The sequence below is a fragment of the Ostrea edulis genome, chromosome 6, assembly GCF_947568905.1.
Source record: "Ostrea edulis chromosome 6, xbOstEdul1.1, whole genome shotgun sequence".
Lineage (NCBI taxonomy): Eukaryota > Metazoa > Mollusca > Bivalvia > Ostreida > Ostreidae > Ostrea > Ostrea edulis.
This window is the reverse complement of record NC_079169.1, coordinates 11997562-12021216: the sequence shown is the minus strand read 5'-3', so window position 1 is coordinate 12021216 and position 23655 is coordinate 11997562. Positions and strand designations below refer to the sequence as shown.

The window sequence follows — 23655 nt, the reverse complement described above, 5'->3', positions numbered from 1 at the left end:
CCTTAACCTCACCTATGAGTGATTTCCGAATACCTGGACCCACCCGTCCTCCGGGAGTTTGGTTCCAATGTCCAAAAAATGCGATTTTGGAACCTCAAAAACATAGCATTAATTCATTGTAATTTTCGAATTAAACTGGTATATATATTTAGTTTCATTACAGGTCACGCGAAAGGGCGGTCTGTTCTGATATGGGTCTTCAAACTGTACATGTCATGCATTTCTGTGGAACTCTGTATTAGTTACTGTGGGATTGGTGTGGATGTAGTTTTAAGACTATTTCCAAACTCAGTGTAATATGTACTTAATTGAGGATTGAAATTATTGTTAATATTAGTCTACGAGTTGTATAATTAGAAAAAGCAAGCTTATTAAAGGGACTGGTTCACTATTTTTGGATTTTTTCTTCTTCATTTTTTATGTTAAACATTAAAAATATATCTCATTTAATGTTGACAGCCAAACAATTTACCTTCTAATGCAACAATAAAAACAAAATTTTAGCCTTAAGGCTGTGTTATGTAAACAAAGACTCGAATTTGTATAAGTAAACAAACAAACCAGTGAAATATTAATTCTGTAATATAAAGCATGTTAATTTTGCATAGTCGATTACAACTTTCATCATTTAGATGACACATTTTACCCAAAGAATGCTTAAAAAGATATAATAAACCTGGATCGATATCGATTTCTTTTGAAAAATTCGTGAACAATAACATACCGCAATCTTTGTTTACAAAACAAATAATAAACTCTTTAAAATGAGCTTCTGTGATAATGTATAATTCATGTGAAATCTTTTAAACACATTAAAAGCGAAAATCAAACTGTTACGGGGAAATCGTTAATTAGTCCCTTTAACTTGGAAATGTAATCAATATTATAGTTGTCAATTTGTATTGCGTTTGTTTTGGGTTCAATCTATTTCATTTATTACTTTCTATATATTTATTCATTCGTGAAAATACGAAAAGAATGTGCAGTGTTTTATGAATTGATGTATTGCTTACAAGAATAATGAGATTGATCACTGTTCGTTATCTTCACATTTCATTCAAGACTATTTTTGCGGATTCGCACAACTGGTTAACGCTATCTAGTACCGCTTGCAGGAAGTTACATATCCCTACACAATGAGTTGATTGTCCCTGTATTTCATCTGTTAAGATGTACTTGAAAACGTCTAACTCTTTTGCAAAAGATAAAAAAACCCATCCAATATGGGAAATATTAAAGACCAAATAATTGTAATGACGAAGAGGTGGACGCCGTAAATATGTCTGTCTTCAGTTGTGTCCACTTTATAAAACAACATGAGATAGGTTATCAAATTAGATACGAGGTCGAGCCAATAAGTAACCAACCTATCCCATTTCCGATTGACAGAGACAGTCACGATTTCCATGCCTTGTTTCAATACATGTTTTATACATATGTTGAAAATTGCACGCGTATCGAGTGATTCTTTAATACGACATGACTTGTGATGCAAAGGCGTGCTTTTCATCTAAAGTTGAGTACCGTGCTATACTTTGGTACTTGTATTTAAAAGGTAAAACAGGCAAGGAAATACACGGCCAATTAGCCGATGTTCATGGGTCTTCTGCACCATCTTATTCTCCGGTTAAATTCTGGGTACGGGAATTCAAACGCGGTAGAACGTCTTTAAAAGATAAAGCCAGGGCTGGACGCCCTCTGGATTGATTGAATATTGTTTTACGTCCCTCTCGAGAATATTTCACTCACATGGAGACGTCACCACTCCCGATGAAGGGCTTCAAAATTTCGGCCAATGCTCGGTGCGTATGGCCATTGAGCAGGGAGGGATCTTTACCGTGCCACACCTGCTGCGACACGGGATCTTGGTTTTTGCGGCTTCACCCGAAGGACCGTCCCATTTAGTCGCCTCTTACGACAATTAAGGGGGTACTGAGGACCTATTCTAACCCGGACCCCCACACCCACTGGATGCCACCGTTAAAGAAATGTGTAAGAAAGTTCGGGATCTGGTATACTCTGATAGGCGAATTCAGGTAGAAGAAATAGCGCAGGTATTAGGCATCTCACATGGTAGCGTTTCAACAATCTTACATGATCGTTTAGGTATGCGCAAGCTAACAGTCCGTTCGGTCCCCACATCCCTTAGCGATGAGCAAATGGCAACCAGAGCATCATTATGCAGCGCCTTGTTGAAGGGTTTTTAGGTCAAAAGATGATTTAAAAGGAAAAACAGGCAAGGACTGGTGACTGTAGATGAGACTTGGATTCATTCTGAATAAAGCTCAGAGTCGTCAGTGGATAGGACCTGGGTCCCCGAGGCCAAAGAAGTGGGTTGTAAACTTCTCCATAGTTTTAATTGGTTCTGTTTCAATCTTTATTTCCCGTTGTTTCTCTTTGGGTTCAACACTACCCCGCAGGATGTAAGTAAATGTACGAACTTTCACATAGTCTTCATTGGATATAAAATTTGAAAATTCAAGTCTTTTTCAGTATGATTTTTTTTTTCTTTATTAATATTTTCCATGGCAAGTTAATGATTTTAAAATACTTGATGCATTAGTATGAGGTATTGATATGAAACTGTGGATTCTGTGGATGACTTCCCACTCTCTCTGTAATTTCTAGTTCCCCTGTTGATGATAAACCTTTTATTTTGCAAAATGCTGACCTCCTCATAACATTATTGTATACAATGCAAGGTGAAGATAACGAACAGTGATCAATCTCATAACTCCTACAAGCAAGACAAAATAGATAGTTGGGCAAACACGGACCCCTGGACACACCAGAGGTGGGATCAGGTGTCTAGGAGGAGTAAGCATCCCCTGTTGACCGGTCACATCCGCCGTGAGCCCCATATCCTGATCAGGTAAACGGATATTATCCGTTTTCCATTCATTTTCATCTTTCGTTTTATTTTCCGTTCCGCGTTTTAGCGACATCCGCTAAAATGTGATTACGTAGGTAATTGTGTAATAATGAATAATGATTAATAATAATGATTGGTTTTATATAGCGCCTTTTCCAGCGTATGCTGCTCAAAGCGCTTTACAATAATCAATGTACATTTTTACCCCGGCAGACTTTATATCAATCTAGAACTTTCTAAGCCTCCTAGGAAGCATACAGTGCAAGCTGCCATTACAAGCGCTAGAGCACTAACATTCTAACAATATCTTTCATTGCCTATAACCAGGTACCCCTTTTACACTTGGGTGGAGTGAGGTAATTCATGTATAGTGTTTCCCAAGGACACAATGTCAGCCCTGCCGCGGCCAGGACTCGAACCCACGACCTTTCGGTCTAGAGTCCGACGGCCTAACCACTCGGCCACCGACGCCACGGTTATTATAAAGTATGAAAGAAAAACAACTAAATATAAATTATTTTACTGTGAGTACACAAAGATCAACAGAACCAGTACGTACTGTGGATTGTTCATACGTGGTTCATTGAAAACCTATTCTGCTGTGATGTTGAATTATGGGAGGTAATTTGGGATTACATAAACATCGCTGTCCGTTGACTAACCCTCTTAACATTGAATGAGAGGCTGTGAGCTTACCGAATTTGACACAGGTTCACCATTTGATATATTTTTTAATTTCATATTTGTTATATTAATTGACTAATTGTAATCATGAAATCAAGGTTGGTTGGTTTGATATAATTTGATGTTCCGCTCATATTTTTTCTCTCGTGGGTTCCGGGTTATTATTACATAGGAACACATCTTCCATGATGCAATTATTTTGTGCTGAATTGATAAACTCTTTAAATGTGTAGTGAGCCACCTTAAGGATAAATTTTTAGAGCAAGCTTTTGTTGTTAGAAAACTTATGTCTGATGAACACCATGTTTAGGGTTAATTTGGACAATTACAAAGTCAAATCATCTCGATACATTTTGGATTTAAATCTTGAACAATATTTCTGACGTCAATATAATTTGTTTAGGTACTTTAGTGATTTTTTCTCAGATTTGGCATTTTGTGTCGTCGTCGGCTGCAAAAGAGGAAATATCAATCTGACGATTTCCCAAAGTCAACCTGGTCTAGGTAAAATCCAAATATTAGAATAAATAAAATGTGGAACATCCAAGGGTTTGTTTTTGTAAAAGGAGGACTTGATCAATATATTTAGTTACCTTAACCAGGAAAACTGGAGAAACCCTTTTGATCTGAGATTGTGACAAAAACATTTATGGACAAATACTTTCGAGTACAAGTACATTTTTACGCGTGATGACTGCAGTAGGTTGTCAACATACATGTAACATACGCAACATATTTCCTTCATCTTCGTCTTACAACTGTATGACAAACGGGATGATTTCAGCCTCTCCATCGTCAACTTCCCATATTTGTGTAGCAACATTCCATTATCACCTGCATATGGTGTTTATATATCTCAACTGATTCGATATACAAGAGCTTGTTCTGGATATAGTCAGTTTTTAAATCGAGGTAAGCTACTGACAAACAAGTTGATGGTACAGGGATTTCAACAGTCTCGATTGAAGTCAGCATTTCGCAAATTCTATGGTCGTTATAACGATCTAGTTCGTCAATACAACCTATCATTGGGTCAAATGCTGTCTGACGTGTTTCATACCGATTGTTAAGCCGTTATTGGCACACTGATTTGACTGCGGATAACTCCGTTTACCTGATCAGGATATAGGGCTCACGGCGGGTGTGACCGGTCAACAGGGGATGCTTACTCCTCCTAGACACCTGATCCCACCTCTGGTGTGTCCAGGGGTCCGTGTTTGCCCAACTATCTATTTTTATTGCTTGTAGGAGTTATGAGATTGATCACTGTACGTTATCTTCACCTTGCATATAGTTTAACTGTACATCAAAGAAACAGGAACACGATTAAATACTACATATCATTTGAATAACTGAGATTTGAAAACAAGTGCTTACGCACTTAACATAAATCCCGCTTTATATTAAAATAGGAAGTTATGAAGACATTCAAAACTTCCAAGATTACTTTGCTAGAACCTATAAATAGAGTTACAATTCCGCTAGGCCTACCCCCAACATGCTTTAAACCCCCGCGAGATTCTGTTAAAGCTTGATATGTCTCTCTGTGGGTGAAGGACGTTTGGGATGGGACGTAAACAACATACCATCTATTTGGTGTTTATATCTCGCAACTGATTCGATATGCAAGAGCCTGTTCTGTGTCTAGTAAGTCAGTTTTTAAATCGAGGTAGGCTACTGACAAACAAGTTGATGGTACAGGGTTTCAACAGTATCGATTAAAGTCAGCATTTCGCACATTCTATCGTCGTTATAAACATCTAGTTCGTCAATACAATCTATGGTTGGATCAAATGCTATCTGACATGTTTTATACCGATCATTGGACCGTTCTTGACACACTGATTTTGACTACGGATAACTCCGTTTACCTGATCAGGATATAGGGGTCACGGCGTTTGTGACCTGTCGACAGGGGATCCTTACTCTTCCTAGGCACCTGATCCCACCTCTGGTGTGTCCAGGGGTCCGTGTTTGCCTAACTATCTATATTGTATTGCTTATAGGAGTTATGAGATTGATCACTGTTGTTACCTTCACCTTTCATCAATCAATTTTTTACTGAATGAAGTTTAAAAACCATGTCCAAATCCTGGTAAAGATTCGCTTTCTTCACTCGGTATCAGTGTATGCGATCCACTCCTTATGCACTTTAACAGGTTTACTATACTTGACAAACTTTGAGGAAATTATCACTTTCCTGTTGTCAAAAAAGCAAAAACTCAATGTTAGAAATTACAAAGGATGTACTGACTGTGTATTGGATACTTTTACAAGATATATCTGTTAAAATGCTTGATAAACACCCGGATACAGTTGTGTACCGAACCTTCTACACTAGAATACTGTCACATCCAATTAAAATTAGTATCTAATCTAAAAACCACCATATCTTAATAACAAATACGAATGAGCGATTAAAAACTTCAAAAAGGCTAATACCTTTCAATCGCTTCTCAACGAATGTTAATCGTGAGACGATATAGTTCAATAAAGAAAGTAAAATGAATTATTTGTCTCATTGTTATTCATTTCATCATTAAACAAGGTATGACTAGTAAAAAGAAAAAAATATCGTTAAAGAAGCTATGGCTAGTGGTAAGAAAAACTAAATGAAGGATCAGACAACAGATATCAAAATTTAAATGTGGGAACTCAAGTTTTAAAAGTCAGGAAAAGGTATAGTTAAACTACAGAAACTTTTCTAGATGTGTCACTCACATGTAGTTTTGCGAAGTATAACTATACTCGAGAAATCTGGTGTAAACATAAGTATATGTATTCATTCATCATTATATATTTTGTTCTCTCTCCGACATGTTCAGGGATTAATCCAAGATTCTTTATTCTTCAGACGGTCCACTGTTAAAAGAATGGCAGCAGCACTCCCCAGCAGCATTCCAAGTATGCAAAACGCGAAAGAAAAGTGCAGTGTAAAGGTGTCTCCAAGAAATACCTCCTTCATATCGGCAGCTCTGGATATGGCGACAAGGGTTAAAAATGCTGTAAAAGAAAATCAGATAAAACAAATTTTAATGACAGACAGAACCCATCAAGATTTAACTAGTTCTATACATAAAATAGTGCATTTCGAACTTTTGTTTTGCGTCTCTTTGAGATATTGTCATTCATATCTAGATGTCACCAGCTGTTGGTGAAGTACCACAGGGTTAGACCTATACATGCTGCATAGGGCCGTAGCAGTGGGTATTCTTTAACTAACAACTATCTTAATGGGTAAATAAAAATATATATCTACATACTTGGTTTCTGAAAAATGTTTAAAAACTGAATATTCGTGAAAATTTAAACTGATTTTATTTTATTTCAATAAATGAGAGCATTTATCTAGATATGTATGCGAAAAGCCCGAGATTGTCAATAACAGTGATTGAGTGCTTCTAAACGGTTGGTTGGTTGTATATTGTTTAACGGTCCCCTCAAGAATCTTTCACTCATATGGAGACGTCACCATTGCCGGTGAAGGGCTGCAAAAGCTAGGCCTATGCTCGGATCTTACGGCGTTTGAGCAGGGAGGGATTTTTTATCATACAGTATTCGTTGTGACACGGGGCATCGGTGTTTGCGGTCTCATCCGAAAGACCGTCTCATGTAGTCGCCTCTTGCGAAAAATAAGGGGTACTGAGGACCTATTCTAACCCGGATCCCCACTTGCTCTAAACGGAATCCAACATGGGGTTTCATGACTTGTTATAATACAGTAGACGTGTTTTTATTTACAAATCAGACTAGAAGTGTCCATGGTGCCAACACCGCCGGAATACGGGACCTCCGATTTTAAGGTAAAGTCCGAAAGACCCGCTACTTAGTTTTGAATTTGGAGCGTGTGTTGAAGGAGCAATCGCTACCTAAGTTTACGTCTTAGGGTCGATGCTCTAATTCACGACCTGTCGGTCACGAAGGGAAGGTTTTAACCATAAAGCCATCTCGAAAGGTACACTTTCAAACTTAAAATATTCAAAGTCTTTATTCCAAATCTTTGTCTAAAATATACATAATCTTAAATGCAAGAAAGTAAACTGTTGGCATCCTTGCAACTCACCCCCTGCAAATGTAGACAAAAGAACGACATGTAAAATTTCTTTTCTATCTTTCAGAAACCATATCTTTAGAGTGAGGCATATAAATCCTCCACCAAAACACATCACGCTGAGAATCATCAGGGCCTGAACCATTCTTAGCCATCTCAGATCTACAAGAAACGAACTGTGTAGTCAGTGCCTGAGCCATTCTTAGCCATCTCATATCTACAAACAAAACAACAACAACCGTGTAGTCTGTTTATCTTTCCCCGCTATTAGTTTTGTCCAAGGGAGTATCAGATTGTGAGAGAAATCTATGAAAGGATATATCAGATTCCAAAATAACTGTCATTTCCACATCTTGTCTTTCGCCAATTATTAAAAGAAGGATAAAATGATAGAGTTATGTTCCTAGTCTCTTGAGTTATATATCAAAGGATCACCAGAAACTACTGAATACGTTATGATGTATTCAATAATTTCGTCAAAGGATGATGTAGATTTTACTTGTCTATATTATTTTACGTCCCATTGGAGATTTTTCAATCATAGAGAGACGCCACCAGCTTTTAGGTGAAGTGTGACAAATTTTGACGTGTGACAAATTTTGACATGTGACGCTTACGACCGTAGACATAGGGATTCATCAATGCATATTGTGAGGCATGATCCGAACGACCAATCACGTGTACCGCCCAGCGCTTGATGAACGACCAATCACTTTCACCGCCCAGCGCTTGATGAACGACCAATCACTTTCACCGCCCAGCGCTTGATGAACGACCAATCACTTTCACCGCCCAGCGCTTGATAAAGAAACATTCACTTCTTCGATTGTCACTTCACTTAAAAATGAATACTGAATCAATTTTCATGAGATAAACAAAAAATGAAGGAGACGCGTATGCGAGGTATAGAACACAAAAGCCATTCACTTTTGTTGTGAATGACCTTCCAGTTCTCACCTGTCAATCTCAGTCCATGTGGTGTTATAAATCAAACAATAAAATATGCGGGTTATGCATTTTTCTAAAAAGTTAGCTACCTTCATCACCCGATGAAACAACAAAGAAAGACATTTTTGTCTGTTTGTCTGTTTATTTGTATTACCTGTTGATGTATTTTTAAAAACATATATCTAAGCTAGAATGTATTTGACTTTAATGACACTCCATATTTGGTAATGATTATGCAGACAGGTGGTACTAGAGAACAGGATAAAACTAGTTTGCAACAAAAGAAATCATTGTATGATGAAAGCAATTTAAAAAGAAATATAAGAAAAAGGATTCAGTGGATGTAAATAAAATCAATTGAAAACGCACTTTTATAGGCTAGCTATCGATAACTACAGTGTACATGTATATTGTACAATATTTCAAACTAACGGTACTTATTTTACTGACTTTTGAGGGTGTGCCTGCAATACATGTATCTGTCTATTTTTATTTCTCATCATCAACTATTTAAAAAAAAAAAAAAAATTCTTTAAAGTATTTTGAAAATAGTCATTAGTGTATTAGTTATGTCATATGCATCGTCATTTAAAGTTTTATATTGTTTTCCATTGTATTTTTGTAAAGCGCATTAGGGTTATAATTCATCATATGCAGCGCTATATACAATAATTTATTTTGTTTTATTATTACAAAAACAAGAGAAACTGTACCTGAATACTCGTTTGTGTTCTTGCATGTGATAACAGTGGAAAGGACTTGAACACAATATTGCCACAAGCCTGCGTAAATTGTAGTGTAAACACTGGCCTTATAAACCCAGTATGGTGTTCCTATCCCGATCACATTTAGAAGAAGGGCACTCAGCTGTAGTGACCAAGCACTGATTAAAAGTTTTGGCTTTAATTCAACAGCAGGATTTGGTTCAACAGCATGATCCATACTTTCTACAATAAATAATTAAAGTTAATATCTAAGAAAATTAAACTGATAGTTCGGAAGCATATTTTTACTGATGAATAATTTCACCAGATTTATTTAGATCTTAAAGCTGTATGGTCCGAGTTACATATAGAATATCACACTCTAATGTTGATCTCGGACCTGGGATTGGCCCCGAGAGTTGATCTCGGCCCGAGCCCGTAGGGCGAGGGCCGAGATCAACATTAGAGTGTGATATTGTTTATATCATATACCTAAAGCACAACAAGTTGATAAACATTTTTTTTTTAAAATGGGGGGAGGGGGGGGGGGTATTGACCCAAACATAAATACATGGTATACTGTACAACGATATTTGACTATTTCATTCCTTCAGTGAGTTTACTTTAATGGTTATGTTTCCAGTACTATTGGCATTGTGAAACATGCTAAAGTCTGGGTTTTGTAGCTTTATTCCATTGCTGGTCACAATAATTGGATGATTAATCATAGACATCCCCTCATGTGGTCTAGAATCTGGACGTTTCAATCACAGGCACCTGAAGTATGGATATTACTACCCCCCCCCCCTTTTTTTCATAATTTTTTTTTGGTGGCAATAATTTCTCTGAAATGTATGAATTCCCAGTCTATCTCATCCGTCTTTCGATTCATGTAATCGTTTCACGCTTTTTATAAGCTTTAAAGATTGGCCTTCTACCAGTATAATAAAATACACAAGGTAAGAAACAAAAATTTGTAAACAAACAGGGGGTCCCCGTTTCCGGGCACATTTTTCAAGTAATTACAGCGTTACCTAAGGAATTTTGACGAGCGGCAGGTCGGGGAGATGTCATACTACAAGTCTCTTCAACTCAAAACCCATCTCATCTCTTTTATTTGACACAATCTTGCGTGCATTGATCGGACAGGGCTTCATCTCTTCCACTGGCAGCCAAAAAGGAGGTCACAGAGTACGAATTTATAACGTGTCGTGTGATTGGTCCGCGAATAATCCCGAGACCCTTCGGATGATCCCGAGACTAAGCAATGTCTTTGCGAACCAATCACACGGCGCGTACAACAAATTCGTACTTCACCTTGCATGCAGATGTTTTCAAGCATGTAATTAAGGGAAAGTTAATAACTTTATAAAGTAATTAATCTGCTTTAAAGTAATAATGTACAAAAATAATGCATGAACATCGGGTCATGCAGCTTTAAACTACGCACATATAATAATAGTTCGTAAACTTACCACTTTAAACGTTAAAGCTTAACCTTGGTAAACAGGAGAATCGTAGAGTTCACTATGCTTAGCACTGTAAAGCTCAGTATATAATTGGTAATAACCACAACGCATGTGCAATTTGTTGTTAGTACATAAATTACCTACTGTTTGAAATTTACAATTCCTATTTTCACCACTCCTGGTGGTGTATATTTCTGAATAGGTACATCTTTGTAACGGTTTTAAGTATACAAAGGCCCCTTATATCGAACTTCTAATGTTAATTTCCGAGTACAAATATTCCTTAATGCAGCTGGATGGTCTTCTTTCCTTTTCAACAATGTCCTATTCAGAGAGAGAGGGGGAGATGTAACCAGATGACCTTAAGAATTGATTGTATTATCACTTATATTAGTCTTGCATTATCTTTATCGATTATATTAGCCTTAATTACCGATTATATTATTAAATTTAAAATGTATGTGAGTGATGCAGGTCTGTGGAATCGCACTGATCATGTTTAGTCATTTTAGCTGATGAAATTATGCAAGTCCACATTGCAAACAAATACATAAAGGTCATCATGTTTTGTACGACCTTTATGAGTAAAACTCGCGATACTGTTATTCCAGTACCTGCATCACCCATAAATGATTGGCAGTTGGGACAGTTTTGTTACCAAAAATGTACACTACTGCAGCTGCGTTTATTATAGCGCATTAGTGGCAACAATGTTAATCACGTACCCATTTCATATATATATTTACGCTTGTAAATTTGTAAGGAGGAGAAGAGAATAGAACCTGGTATTAACAGTGCGACATTTAACTCTGGACACGACAAAAGTCCGGAGTTTCGCCAACCCTTTTATTAAGGATACAAATAAACCCTTTACAAAAAATGATGGGATTTTATGTCCACAAGACATGCACCAACATTTACACTTGTAGCTATTGTAGTTTTTAAGATATTTCACCTGAAATAAAAAAAATCCCATGGGATTTTGGAGGGATTTTTAATCCCACTTGGGGGATTTTCACTCCTACCAAAAATCCCATGGGAGAAAAAATATAATTTCTCCCATAGGATTTTAACTCCCATATTTAAATTCAAAATGGGATACAATGTACCATAGGAGGAAATGTCCCATAATGAACATGAAATGGCAGTGAATATCCTATTTGAGCATGAATGGGAATAAATATCCCAAATAAAACACAGGATGGGGACTTTTATCCCATGAATATAGTAATAAAGCAGAAAATTGTATCTTAAAGAGTGTTGTTTGTCATGATTCTTAAGAATGTACTTGCAAGCTAAGGAATGACATTAACTTTATATCTAGTAATTACATTCCTAAATTATGTAGACCTATACATGTGTTAATGGATAAATGTCTAAACAACATGAGAAATTAAATTATATTAGAGCTCTGCATTACTAAACTCTTTCCCATGCAATTTCAATTGTATACATATAATCCTATCACAAAAATATTAGAATAAAATTGAACGGTATTAAATTATGCAGTTAGAACACTAACTTATTTACATGCAGCTGTTCACATTCTCTATTTACAACCCTTTACAGGTCGTCAGGTGTGAATATTCACAGGAACCGGTATTTTTGTCTGTAATAATAATAGTAGGCCCTATGGTACCATCCCCAATGAAAAAAATAACCCAAAAGGAATGGCACCATTTCTTACTCAAAACTTCGCTTCAAAATAATTCGAAAATTCTGCTTTTATCATCCCCACCCCAATTGTCATTCTGATTCAGTAATCCCAGTGCTTTTATTAGGGGTGTGTGGTATATACCCCTACTCTTATCATTATGTACAGGCTAAATTACCGGTTCCTCTGATATGTTGTGGAATTTTGGAATAGCCTAGCTTACAGACTTTACAATTTGTTTACAATATATTAAAATTAGTGTTAATTAAGTGCTTACGGTGAAATCTGCTACTGCTAGATGATGCTAAGTTGTTTCGTGAACCGAATCAGACATATCCAACAAGATTCTCGAAGATTTAACAACACAAGAATCATTTTACAAAATGCATGCTTCGGTCCATCATTCTCCCTCTGACAATCACATTCATTCTGAAGTCAAAGTACTTTCTCCTATACCTGAAGCGTCAAAAAGACTTTGACAGGTAAATACGAATAAACGGTTAACAGACATCTCGACCCTAAGAAAGTTCAGTCCTGGATGTTCTAGTCCAAAAAGAAGTATGATCCAATCTTATGCATTCATTTAATAAATTTCCGGTTGAGCAACACCCAAATCCTCTAGAGACATTGTTTACAGTTATATGACATTACCTAAATGTGTGACACAATATTAATCCACCCCTGCTCAAAGGGGCATAAGCACCGAGCATAGACCTAAATGTTGCAGCCCTTCACTGGCAATGGTGACGTCTCCATACAAGTGAAAAATTCTCAAACAGGACGTTTACGTTTTTTTGTTTTTGTTTTTTTTTTTAATTTTGTTTTCATTTTTTTAAATGTTAAACATGAAAAGTATAACTGAATCTGTGTTCACAGCCAAAATTTTAACCTTCTGGATGCAGGAATAAAAGCAATATTTTAGCCTTCATTCTGTGTTATGTAAACAAAGACTGGAGTCTTTTTATGTTTACATTTAAGGTGGCTCACTACACCGGGAAATAGTTTCTCAAATCAGTACAAATAGATTTAATATTTTAAAAAAGATCTGATGATATACAATAAGTGTGTATGCCAAAAACAGCAAAAAATGCAAATTTGGATAAAAACATGATTTTCAAAAATATTATTTCAACACATGAACAAAAGACTGGTGGATTTGAGCTCAAGATCTGTAGTTCACCAGCCCAATGCTCTCTCTCTCTCTCTCTCTCTCTCTCTCTCTCTCTCTCTCTCTCTTGCCCAATGCTTTATTAATTAACCACTTAGCTATGGTGTTATAGACGAATAAATCGATCAATACAAATACTTTCCCAAAACATTTAAATCGCCATCTTGTAACATAGTGTCATAAAGCTTTAGTGTAGTGAGTACCTTAACAAACCAGTGAAATGTTTAATTTTGTAATTGAATTTTCAAAGCATCTTTACTTTTGCACATGCAATTTTACAAAGATTATTCAATAAAGGGTAAAAAAAAACAACACTTAAAATACTTGTTTTTGATCCACTGTAGATTTTAGGAAAATATTAGATTCCTGGGTCAGAGAAATCTAGACATCATTAAATGATAATGAAGTATTGTAAAAAAAAAAAAAAAAAAAAGACTCTGCAATATGTTTGCAACTAGGAGAAATGGTCACAAGCTATTTTACACCCGCATCCCTCTTGGATCGAACCACTATAACTTTTAGGATAACAATAAATCCTCTCCCAACAATGTGCACATCTGCAAATGGCAATGAAGCATTGTACAAAGTTTCAAGTTTATCAGATAATCCATACAGGAGGAGAAGCATTTTAATGCTCAATTTAAGACTTTGTGACAGACAGACTTACAGATATGGACAGAAAATACAAAAACCATATAATTATATGAAATGATTTTGCATGTAAAAAGTACATGAAGTGCACAATTATGATTTAAATGTAATTATCATTTTTATTAGGAATTTAGATGTCTCCTCTTTTTGCAAACAATTACACATCTATATATGAAGATGACATATATAGTGAGCATATAAAACACTCCTACCAAAAATGTAAACAAATATGTGCAATGCAAGTTTGAAAAATATGTATGTCTTAAAAAGTGATTGACTATATATCAGGAAGCAAGGAAGCTCACTCCATGTTACTGTGCTACAACTAACTGAAATTCACTACATTATCCAAAATCCACCCAAAAAGAACCAAAACCTACCAACACTAAATACCAATATATATCCATGTGAGGTCAAGGTTTCAGGAGTGAAACAATGTGTTTTTTAAACTTTAAAATCATTATGTTTTACTTTTGTAGGATATTCATAATGTTGAAATTGATTTAAAGCAATCAATTTTCAATTGGAGATACAAGGTACATGTATGCACATAAATGTACCACCCTGAATCTCATATCATACCTTATTATAGCTGGCAAAATTATGAAATGAAATTTAATGTCACCACAGAATTTATAATTTCCGTTTCTTTCTCTCAATTCACATGGAGACTTCCTTTTTTAGAGTCTTATTTTCTTTTACTTGAATGTTCTAAATTGAAATCTAAGGAATAATAATCTTGGAAGAAAAATCTACATGAAAATATTTTCTACTTTGAGAAACAAAATGACAAACATAACTGTTTTAAATGTAAGTAAGAAATAGAAAAATAATTCAATTTAATGCACTTACATATGTAATTGAAAGAAAATTCCTTTGAGTACATGATTTTAGAATGAAAATAAGATTGATTAATATTCAATAAAGTATTTCAATTTCTTCAAAACTTCGATCTTCAGATGATTTTCCATCCATTGACACCCCAAATGTATGATCACACACATTTAGCAGGAACATATGTTCCTCAAATCTCCTTCACAAAACATTTGACTACTTTTGAAATGCAATTTAAGTCTTTTTAGAAATTAACAAAGATGAGTGCACAGATTCATACCCTAGCTGTTGATGATTGCTAAAACTGATCACTACTCAAAACTCTGAAACAAATCTTTATGGATTTTTTTGTATTTCACACACACACGCACACATACACGTACATGCATACACACATCAACAATATCAACAAGACACTGACCTTAACTAAATACCTGAGTTATTTAGTTAAAAGTATTACTAACCTCAATATGAATGAAATCTATATAATACAGTAACTTTTCTTGCTCTAGGCATGCATTTATATGCTAAATTCTAATATTCAGTAGAAGTATAATACATGTATAAGGTGTAATTCATTCCCCCAAAAGCGTCTATACTGATGAAACATTTTACAATTATAAACTTGATATACACTTTTAACACTATTTGGATCTGACCTTGAATCAGAACCCTGGAGTTGCAAGTGTCACAATTTTTGTACATCTTTCTGTTTTTCTTGACAATGCATCCATCATTTATAATATTCTAGTGTCAACAAAATTAAAGAAGGATTCTTTTAAATCATAAAGACATGTAATTACTATGACCATTTTTGGTTCCATCTATTTTAAAGCTAGTATCAAAACCTTTAGATTCTAACATGTATATATAAACTGTGTTTTTAATTATCAAATACCAAAAAAAAAAAAACACCCCAAAAACCAACCAACTTTTAGCCATTAGTGTTTTATTTTGATAATTTAATTTACAGATACATGTATAAGTTAATTGTCATAATGTCATTTAATTCTATTTTATTGTTGCATTCCTCTTCTTGCCCTTGTAAAGCACAATCTGATTAAAATAAGATCTTTGATCCGCTCCGTTATTGTTATAAATAAGATCTTTGATCCTCTCCATAACAATAACGGAGCGGATCAAAGATCTTATTGAAACGACATAACAATAACGGAGCGGATCAAAGATCTTATTTTAATCAGATTGTGTAAAGCACCTTAGAGTAATAACCTGTTTTATATAAGGCTGCATGTATATAAATTTTATTATTATTATCACTGATAGAGGTCATGAAATTTACAATTACCTGTTCCTTCTTTACCTAAAAGTATCAATAGCATTAAGGAAGATGTTATCTAAATTTAAATGTTTTACACATAAACACTATATATCAAGTTTGGTTCCTCCTGGAGTCAGAATTTCTACCCTAGGAATCATGATATTTTCAAGCTTGATGTTTTGTTTACTGTCACAACAGAAGCTGACCACTAGCAATAGGTCACATGAGAGAATCAATTGACCTAAAAATCTATTAATTAACATGATTGAAATGTTTTAATCTTTATATCCATGATAAGATATTCTTTATATATTTTATATTGAATTCAATTGGTACTTTGACCTCTTTATTTTCAAAATAATTGGAATTATGTCTATATACACACATGTGAGAGTTGGCCTCCATGTGTCCAATGAAGAAATTATGAATAATGGAATGACAAATTAATGATTGTCTAATGCTTACAGGGATGGATCCAGGAATTTTTGAGAGAGGGGAATTTTACCATTAATTTTGGTTATCAAGGGAGGGGGGTCCACCCTCAAAATGTGTTATTTTTACTTTATTTTAGCAAAATTTCCTGAACCAGCACCCCCTCTGGATCCACCACTAGGTTATCATTTACTCCTTCATTCTTGATTACAAACCTAAGGACAATAAATTGTAATTTCACATTTTTTTTTAATTTGACAATATTTCATTATCACACAACAGCAAAATTATGAAAGCATATACATGTACGTACAATAATAGCAAATTGATTGTTCTGACATATCATTTGATATACATATATATTCATAAGAAAATTTGAACTATCATGCATATTATAGATTATCAGTCATCAAGTTTTTTGTTGTGTTTTTTTTTTTCAAAGTAATTTCACATTTTGAATCTTGCTTATTAATTGATATGTTGATATGGAATCAAATGACATGCATGCACGCAGAAGCTATGTGAAAAATGTCAGATCTTGTGTAGCAATTTGTAAACCCAATGATTACAAAGCCTATTAGTATTCTATATCAGTAAAAGAAAATCCTATTTTAATTCATATTTTGCAATAGATATGATAAAAGGAATAAGCATTTAATAATAATTATCAAAATCTATAGTATAAAATTGAAAAACAATCTCATAAAAATATAACATATATTTTACACATGCATTTTTGTAAACTTTACAAAAGGAACAGATTTCCCCCCTGAATTTATATAAAAATCAGTATTATGTCCTGTGACATTTTGTTATTATGCTTTAATAAACTTCTAATATTGACTTTGTCCTTGTATGGTCATTTTGTCCATTTTTTTTATATATCTGTACCCAGGTTTTGTCTGGTGAATTTTACCCCAACTAATCCCTTTGTGTATAATACACATGGGATGTTCTTTACAGCTCAGCAAGCCCCTGACTTTGTTTCTCATTGTTCCTTATCTACAATTACTGGGTGAATGACTTTGTGAGGTTGTAATTTGCCATCTAATACTTTTATAAGCATTTCATATCATGATCAACATATCATGCTATTTCAGTCAATATTATAAATAATTCATTTGATACATAATATGTAATATTGTAGGCTTATATGGTGATATTTGGAAAATAATGGCAAAGCAATTCTCAGCATGAACATTGAAAATTATGTTGCAATATACATCACCCAATACAAAGACAAAGGATACATTTTAATTTTTGCGTTTAAATTCATATGAAATATTGTGAAATTCATAATCATGTGAATGCAATAGCTGCAGAACTGTAGCTCTCTGAGAAAATATTAATTGGTACAGATCTGTCCCAATATTTTCTCAGAGAGCTACAATTTTGCAGTTAGTGAATGTGGTTAACTTATACTACCATTAAGATATGTAATCTCTTTCTAATATTTGTTTAATTTGTACCTTTTTCATATTGTACAACAAAGTATAATTTAATGCACATTAATCCTTGGATTATAATAATTTTTTTAAATTATTTTTTTTAGGCTTAATTTTTTTTTAATTTATTTGTACAAATAGAAATTAAGTGCATCATAATATATACTTTTAAAGGTAAGATGTACAATTGATATATAATCACTCATACCAACCATTCATACTCCACTCAAACATTTCAAAACTATGGATTATAAATTTTGATTAGTGCAAAATTTGTTAATTTCTATAAGGTCATCTCAAATCTTTTAAAATCATTTTAGTGACTTTTTGGGGGAAAACACCTGAAACACTTTTAAAGCCAATTTAAATGGTCCAGGTCAAGCATATTTTGCTTTTAGGCCAAATCTTTGTAAGATCATTTGTGCACTTTGACAATTATTTCTAAATATTCGGGCTAGTATAATGAAGAAGTATGGATGTTTCAATTTTCATTAACATTTAATACCAAAACCATATCTCCTTTGCTTGACCAAAAAAGCCCCCCCCCCCCCCTCCACACACACACAGTGAGGTCTAGATCCGCCACTGTTTAATCTGTGATTTTGGGGCGAAGTTGGATCAATTTCATTTTATAAACAAGTCCAGTGGTACGATGGATTTTTCATTTTCAAGACAAATTAATAGAAATATAAATTGTTAGCCAGTAAAAAGAAGTAATGATTTAAATCAGATACTTGGAACAGTGTTGATGTTAACAGGGACCTATATACTAGTTAGTATATAGGTCCCTGATGTTAACTTATGAAATTCTTATATTGTATACAAGATATTATCCAACTAACAGATAGACTTTTGCAATTATATCTTATGCATTATGAACTGTAGCTAAACAATATCACTATTAAAATCTTATGTCCATTTCCATGTAGTTGGGAATCAATTAAGCTTTCCTGGTTCCGATTTTGATTTAATTTTTATTTTGTGAATATAAATCAATATTTGTCTAATCACAGGAACCGGTAATTTTGTTTGTAATGATAATAATGAGAGTCTATACGATACCACCCCCCCCCCACCCCCGTGTTTTTATTAGGAGGTGGTATTGAATACACCCGTATATACAGGGCCGTAAATTACATGGAGGCGGAGGAGGCAGCTGCCTCCTCCAACTTTTGAGCAAAAAAAAATTAAAATTTAAAGTTCATTAGAATTTATGTTGTTTCCAATAACTAAGAACATGATACCTCCCTTAAAAAGCATTCCAAATCTTTCTTTTAGAATGAGTTAGTCAAGTAACATCTTAGAAGGCCCTAGAATCAAGGATTTTGCACGAAACGTGTTCAGTGTGCACAAAATGTGCTCAGCGTCTGGGGGCCTCGGCGGCCCCCAGACCCCCGCCTAATTTCCTGCCTCCTCCAAATTGAAGGTTAATTTACGGCCCTGAAATATCATTACAGACAAAATGGTAATATATTTACAAGTGCACTTTACGTATTGTTCTCCACGGGCAAGGGCACAGGCACCGGAAGTATGGATACATGTATTTAGAGATTGGCCTTCTACTGGTATATAATAAAATGAATTTTATTATACCGGTAGAAGGCCAATCTCTATACCGGTAGAAGGACAATCTCTAAAGCTTACAAAAAAAAAACGTGAAACGATTACATGAATCGAAGAGGGATGAAATAGACGCCGAATTCATACACTTCAGAGAAATTATTCCCATAAAAAAAAATATGAAAAAAAGTTGAGGGGGGGGGGGTAGTAATATCCATATTTAAGGTGCCTGTGGGCAAGGGCGCATCCAGGAATTGTTTAAAGGATGAGCGGATTGCGACCCAAGTTTGTGCCTATTCCGCCCCGGCCCCAAAGAGGGGTGAATATCGCAAACTGGTAAAATGACCAGTTTTGTTTAAAACTATGGAAGTAAAGTGGAGTGACTACAACCCTCTCGATCCGCCACTGATGAACAAGAACTACATTACGGGGATTAGGAAGCACAGGGTTCATTTAGAATAATTGTAATCTTTAAGGAAATCTTCGTGGAGCACATTATCGCAAATAGTTGCTGAAATTGAACCTTACCATAATTCCGCCGGCGAGGATTGCAGCTATTTTCACTTTCACATCGCAGGAGGTGCGTTTGATGAGCTATCAACTTATACAGACAGCATCTCCTCATATCTACATGCACAGGGGCGGATCCAGGAATTGTGGTTACGGGGCGCCACTTTATGAGGCAGTGGGTCCATGGCGAAGCCCTGGTTGGGGCCCAGGGGGCGAAGCCCCCGGAAACTCCTGGGTTTTACAAATTTTATGGGGCTTGAAATATTTCTCCTATTTAGTCATTTGTACTACTTGTATTTTCTATCAATTTAATAAGGTGAAATTAATAAAATGACCCAAATTTTAAGGTTTTTTGGGGGGAAAATATTAAGTTCTCCCAATAAAGTAATTAAAAAAAATTAAAAGATTTTGTCATTTATTTCTCCGCCTACGCCCCCTCTAAATCCGCCACTGATGTATATTGCAATAATCTACCAGAATATACTGACACCTTATAGGTGATACTTCATTAGTACAAATGGACACCACCACCACCACCATCCCTCCAAAGGGAGGGGGTGAGACTAACAACGAAAGGGGGAAAACACATTCCGCAAATTATAATATACATGTAACAGGCTGTCTTTGCATTTAGTCCGAGTGTTTTCAGTTATCTTTTTAAAAATTCTATATATTGATTGCAACACAAACATCCTATTATAATTACATGGCGATGATAAAGTCTCAGTAAGTTTCCACAAAGCTGAAAATTGGTATACACCATATTGTACAAACTGATACAGAACTAAAATATTGCGGAAACTTATCAAAACTTTGCGGTAGACTATCAGTATAGCAATGTGCATACTAAAACAGAACAGTTTCTGCAAACCGAAATTTGCGCAAACTTGATCAGCTTTCAGCAAATTGTCGTTGCGGAAACTACTTGAAAACAACGTAGATATATCAAGTTTCAGCAGGACACACCAAGTTTTTGCAGGGAGAAAGCTATCAAGATGAAAAATGAGTGCGGAAACTTGACGAAAACCACTTGTACACCTAAGTCTATGTAGTGAAATTTGTATTTTTCATCCATTTGTAAATTCCATGTTTTTAATGAAAAGAACTTATAATAATTGACATTAGTAAATACTATGTAATATTGCAGGTAAATTTTGTAGGGTATATAAGCGAGTGGGGGGGGGGATTCAGACCAGCTTTTAGTGTTAGGAATTGCATGCTTTAGTCCCAGTTTGTGTTACTCTGAAGTGAAGTCCCAATTGGTTATTAAAATGCACGTACATAGATCTATACATTTATATATTCAGTGCAACCCCCCCCCCCCCCTAAAATTTTCAAATTTAAGGTAAATCGCGGTATCTTGTTTAGAAAAATGTACTAAACGATAAAAGAAGCAATAATTTCTTCCACTTCCGGAGAAATAAATGACAAAATCTTTTGATTTCTTGCATTACTTTATTGGGAGAACTTAATTTTTTTCTAAAACCCATAAAATTTGAGTCATTTTATTAATTTCACAAATGACTAAATAGAAGACATATTTCAAGCCCTGTAAAATCCCGGAGCTTCCAGGGGCTTCGCCCCCCTGAACTCCACCAGCGCTTTGCTCTGGATCCACTGTGGGCCTCAAGGCGGCCCCCAGACCCCCTGCCTCATAAAGTGGCGCCCCCTCCCTGTAACCGCATTTCCTGGACCCACCCCTAATATTACGAAGTTCATACAACCAGAATCATCGAAGCTTAGACTGGGTATTTTGAATTGAAGATTTCCAAAACGCAGTTTGACAAATAAAAACGGGTGTGTAATGCTCTAGTATGAAATTATATTGGAAAAGAAGAATCTACACGCGTGCACATGCGCATGCCTTTCTGCTGTCTGACTGGCTCTACCCTTCAGACTCTCGCGTTATAATCTAGGGGATAATTGAATTATCTCTCAAGATCCATGCAAATGGCCACATTCAAGTAATAGACAATTGTGTAGTATTACATGAATTTACATTTGTTGATTTTAAAGCAAGATAACCATGAATTATGTATTGTATTCAGAGGCGGGTGCAATATTTCAGTTTGGGGCCCGGAGAAATTGCTGGGTGGGTGGGTCTAAAGACCGCCTTTAGACCTCAGTAAGTCCAGGACAAAGTCCTGGGTGGTTCCAGGGGACAATGCCTATGAAAGCTCCCGCTTTTTTCTCTCTTCTTTTTATTGCAAAAACTAGCACCAGTACTCTCTAAAGTATTTTGATTGCATATCTTTATTCTTAAAAGCTGTATATTTGGCATGCGCATATTTAATATACATTAATGAAAAAAAAGTATAAAACTATATCGCATTAAAAGTGTGCAAATTAAGTTTACTTAGTTCATTCCCAACATTGGGTGCATGATCTTTAGTTCCTTAGAATGTATTAAGTACTAGAGACACACGTTACATGGATATGAAAACAGACTCAGATTTGATTGATAGGATATTGTTTAAGTTTCCTCTCGAGAATTTTTCACTCATATGAAGACGTCACCATTACCGGTGAAGGGCTGAAAACATAGGCCTATGCTCGGTGCTTACGGCCTTTGAGCATGGAGGGAATTTATCGTGCCACAGAAGTTGAGACAGTGGGCCTCGGTTTTTGCGTTCTCATCCGAAGGACTGTCCCATTGGGTCGTCTCTTACGACAGGCAAGGAGTACTGAGGACCTATTCTACCCGGTGTTGTAAAGCATAAGATTCTCCCCCGCATAGACTTTCCCTCCGGAAAAACGGGCCCGGGATAGACATTCCCCCCGGAAAGATGGGCCTGGAATAGAATTTCCCCTTACGAAGAATTAACCCGGGTCCAACCCAACCCCCCTTGGAAAAACCGTCCCAATATAGAAATTCCCCCTAAATGACAGTACACCCCCATTCTTACATTTTAGCTATGTATCTGTTTCCATTTCTATTACTAGAATTCTCTTGCTTATTTAGACCCAGTAATTCTTCTGATTATTTTTGTGTGTGTGTATCGTGAACAATCATCATCTTATGATTTTTTATAAAAAGGAAATTGCTCAAATCGTGTAATGGTATATCAAAATTCATTCAGACATCTTAAAAGTCTTTATCGTTATTTACTAGTATCTAACATTTGAATTAGTAAAGTTGGGAAGAACTTAAATGATTTTTTTAATTTAAATAAACGAGAAAATTTAATAACTTTTATTTATACAGTTCATCTATTTTACTTTTCAAATATTTTAATTATACATCTTATAGTCGATTTTTTACGAAAAATCCTACTTATATTGACCATCGTTAAAGTCTTTTGGTAAGCATATTGTATTTACAATATGCATTTCAAAGTTTTCAGCGTGTAAATCCAACTTCATCATGTCAACAACAAACAATATTCGTTTGTTT

At 35.2% G+C, this 23655-nt stretch overlaps 2 protein-coding genes across 3 annotated transcripts in view; both read right to left on the bottom strand.

Moving 5' to 3' along the window:
- Nucleotides 1-10854, bottom strand: part of LOC125646415 (uncharacterized) — a 35117-nt gene extending 24263 nt beyond the window's left edge. The window contains exon 1 of the mRNA XM_048872673.2: nucleotides 10735-10854. The gene's annotated coding sequence lies outside the window, so the exon portion shown is untranslated. The remainder of the gene's footprint in view (nucleotides 1-10734) is intronic.
- On the bottom strand, nucleotides 5788-15252 carry LOC125646414 (uncharacterized). Of its 2 annotated transcripts, none has more exons than XM_056141542.1 (4): nucleotides 12660-15252; nucleotides 9269-9502; nucleotides 7620-7769; nucleotides 5788-6559 (listed from the first exon to the last, which is right to left on the bottom strand). In XM_056141542.1, exons 2-4 carry the CDS (start codon nucleotides 9495-9497, stop codon nucleotides 6378-6380), a joined length of 561 nt encoding a protein of 186 aa, XP_055997517.1. In that variant the 5' UTR covers nucleotides 9498-9502; nucleotides 12660-15252; the 3' UTR covers nucleotides 5788-6377. The 2 variants fall into 2 exon arrangements, with proteins under 2 accessions (XP_055997517.1, XP_048728626.1); XM_048872669.2 differs by lacking the exon at nucleotides 12660-15252 and adding an exon at nucleotides 10294-10546.
- Between the last annotated feature and the right edge of the window lie 8403 nt (nucleotides 15253-23655).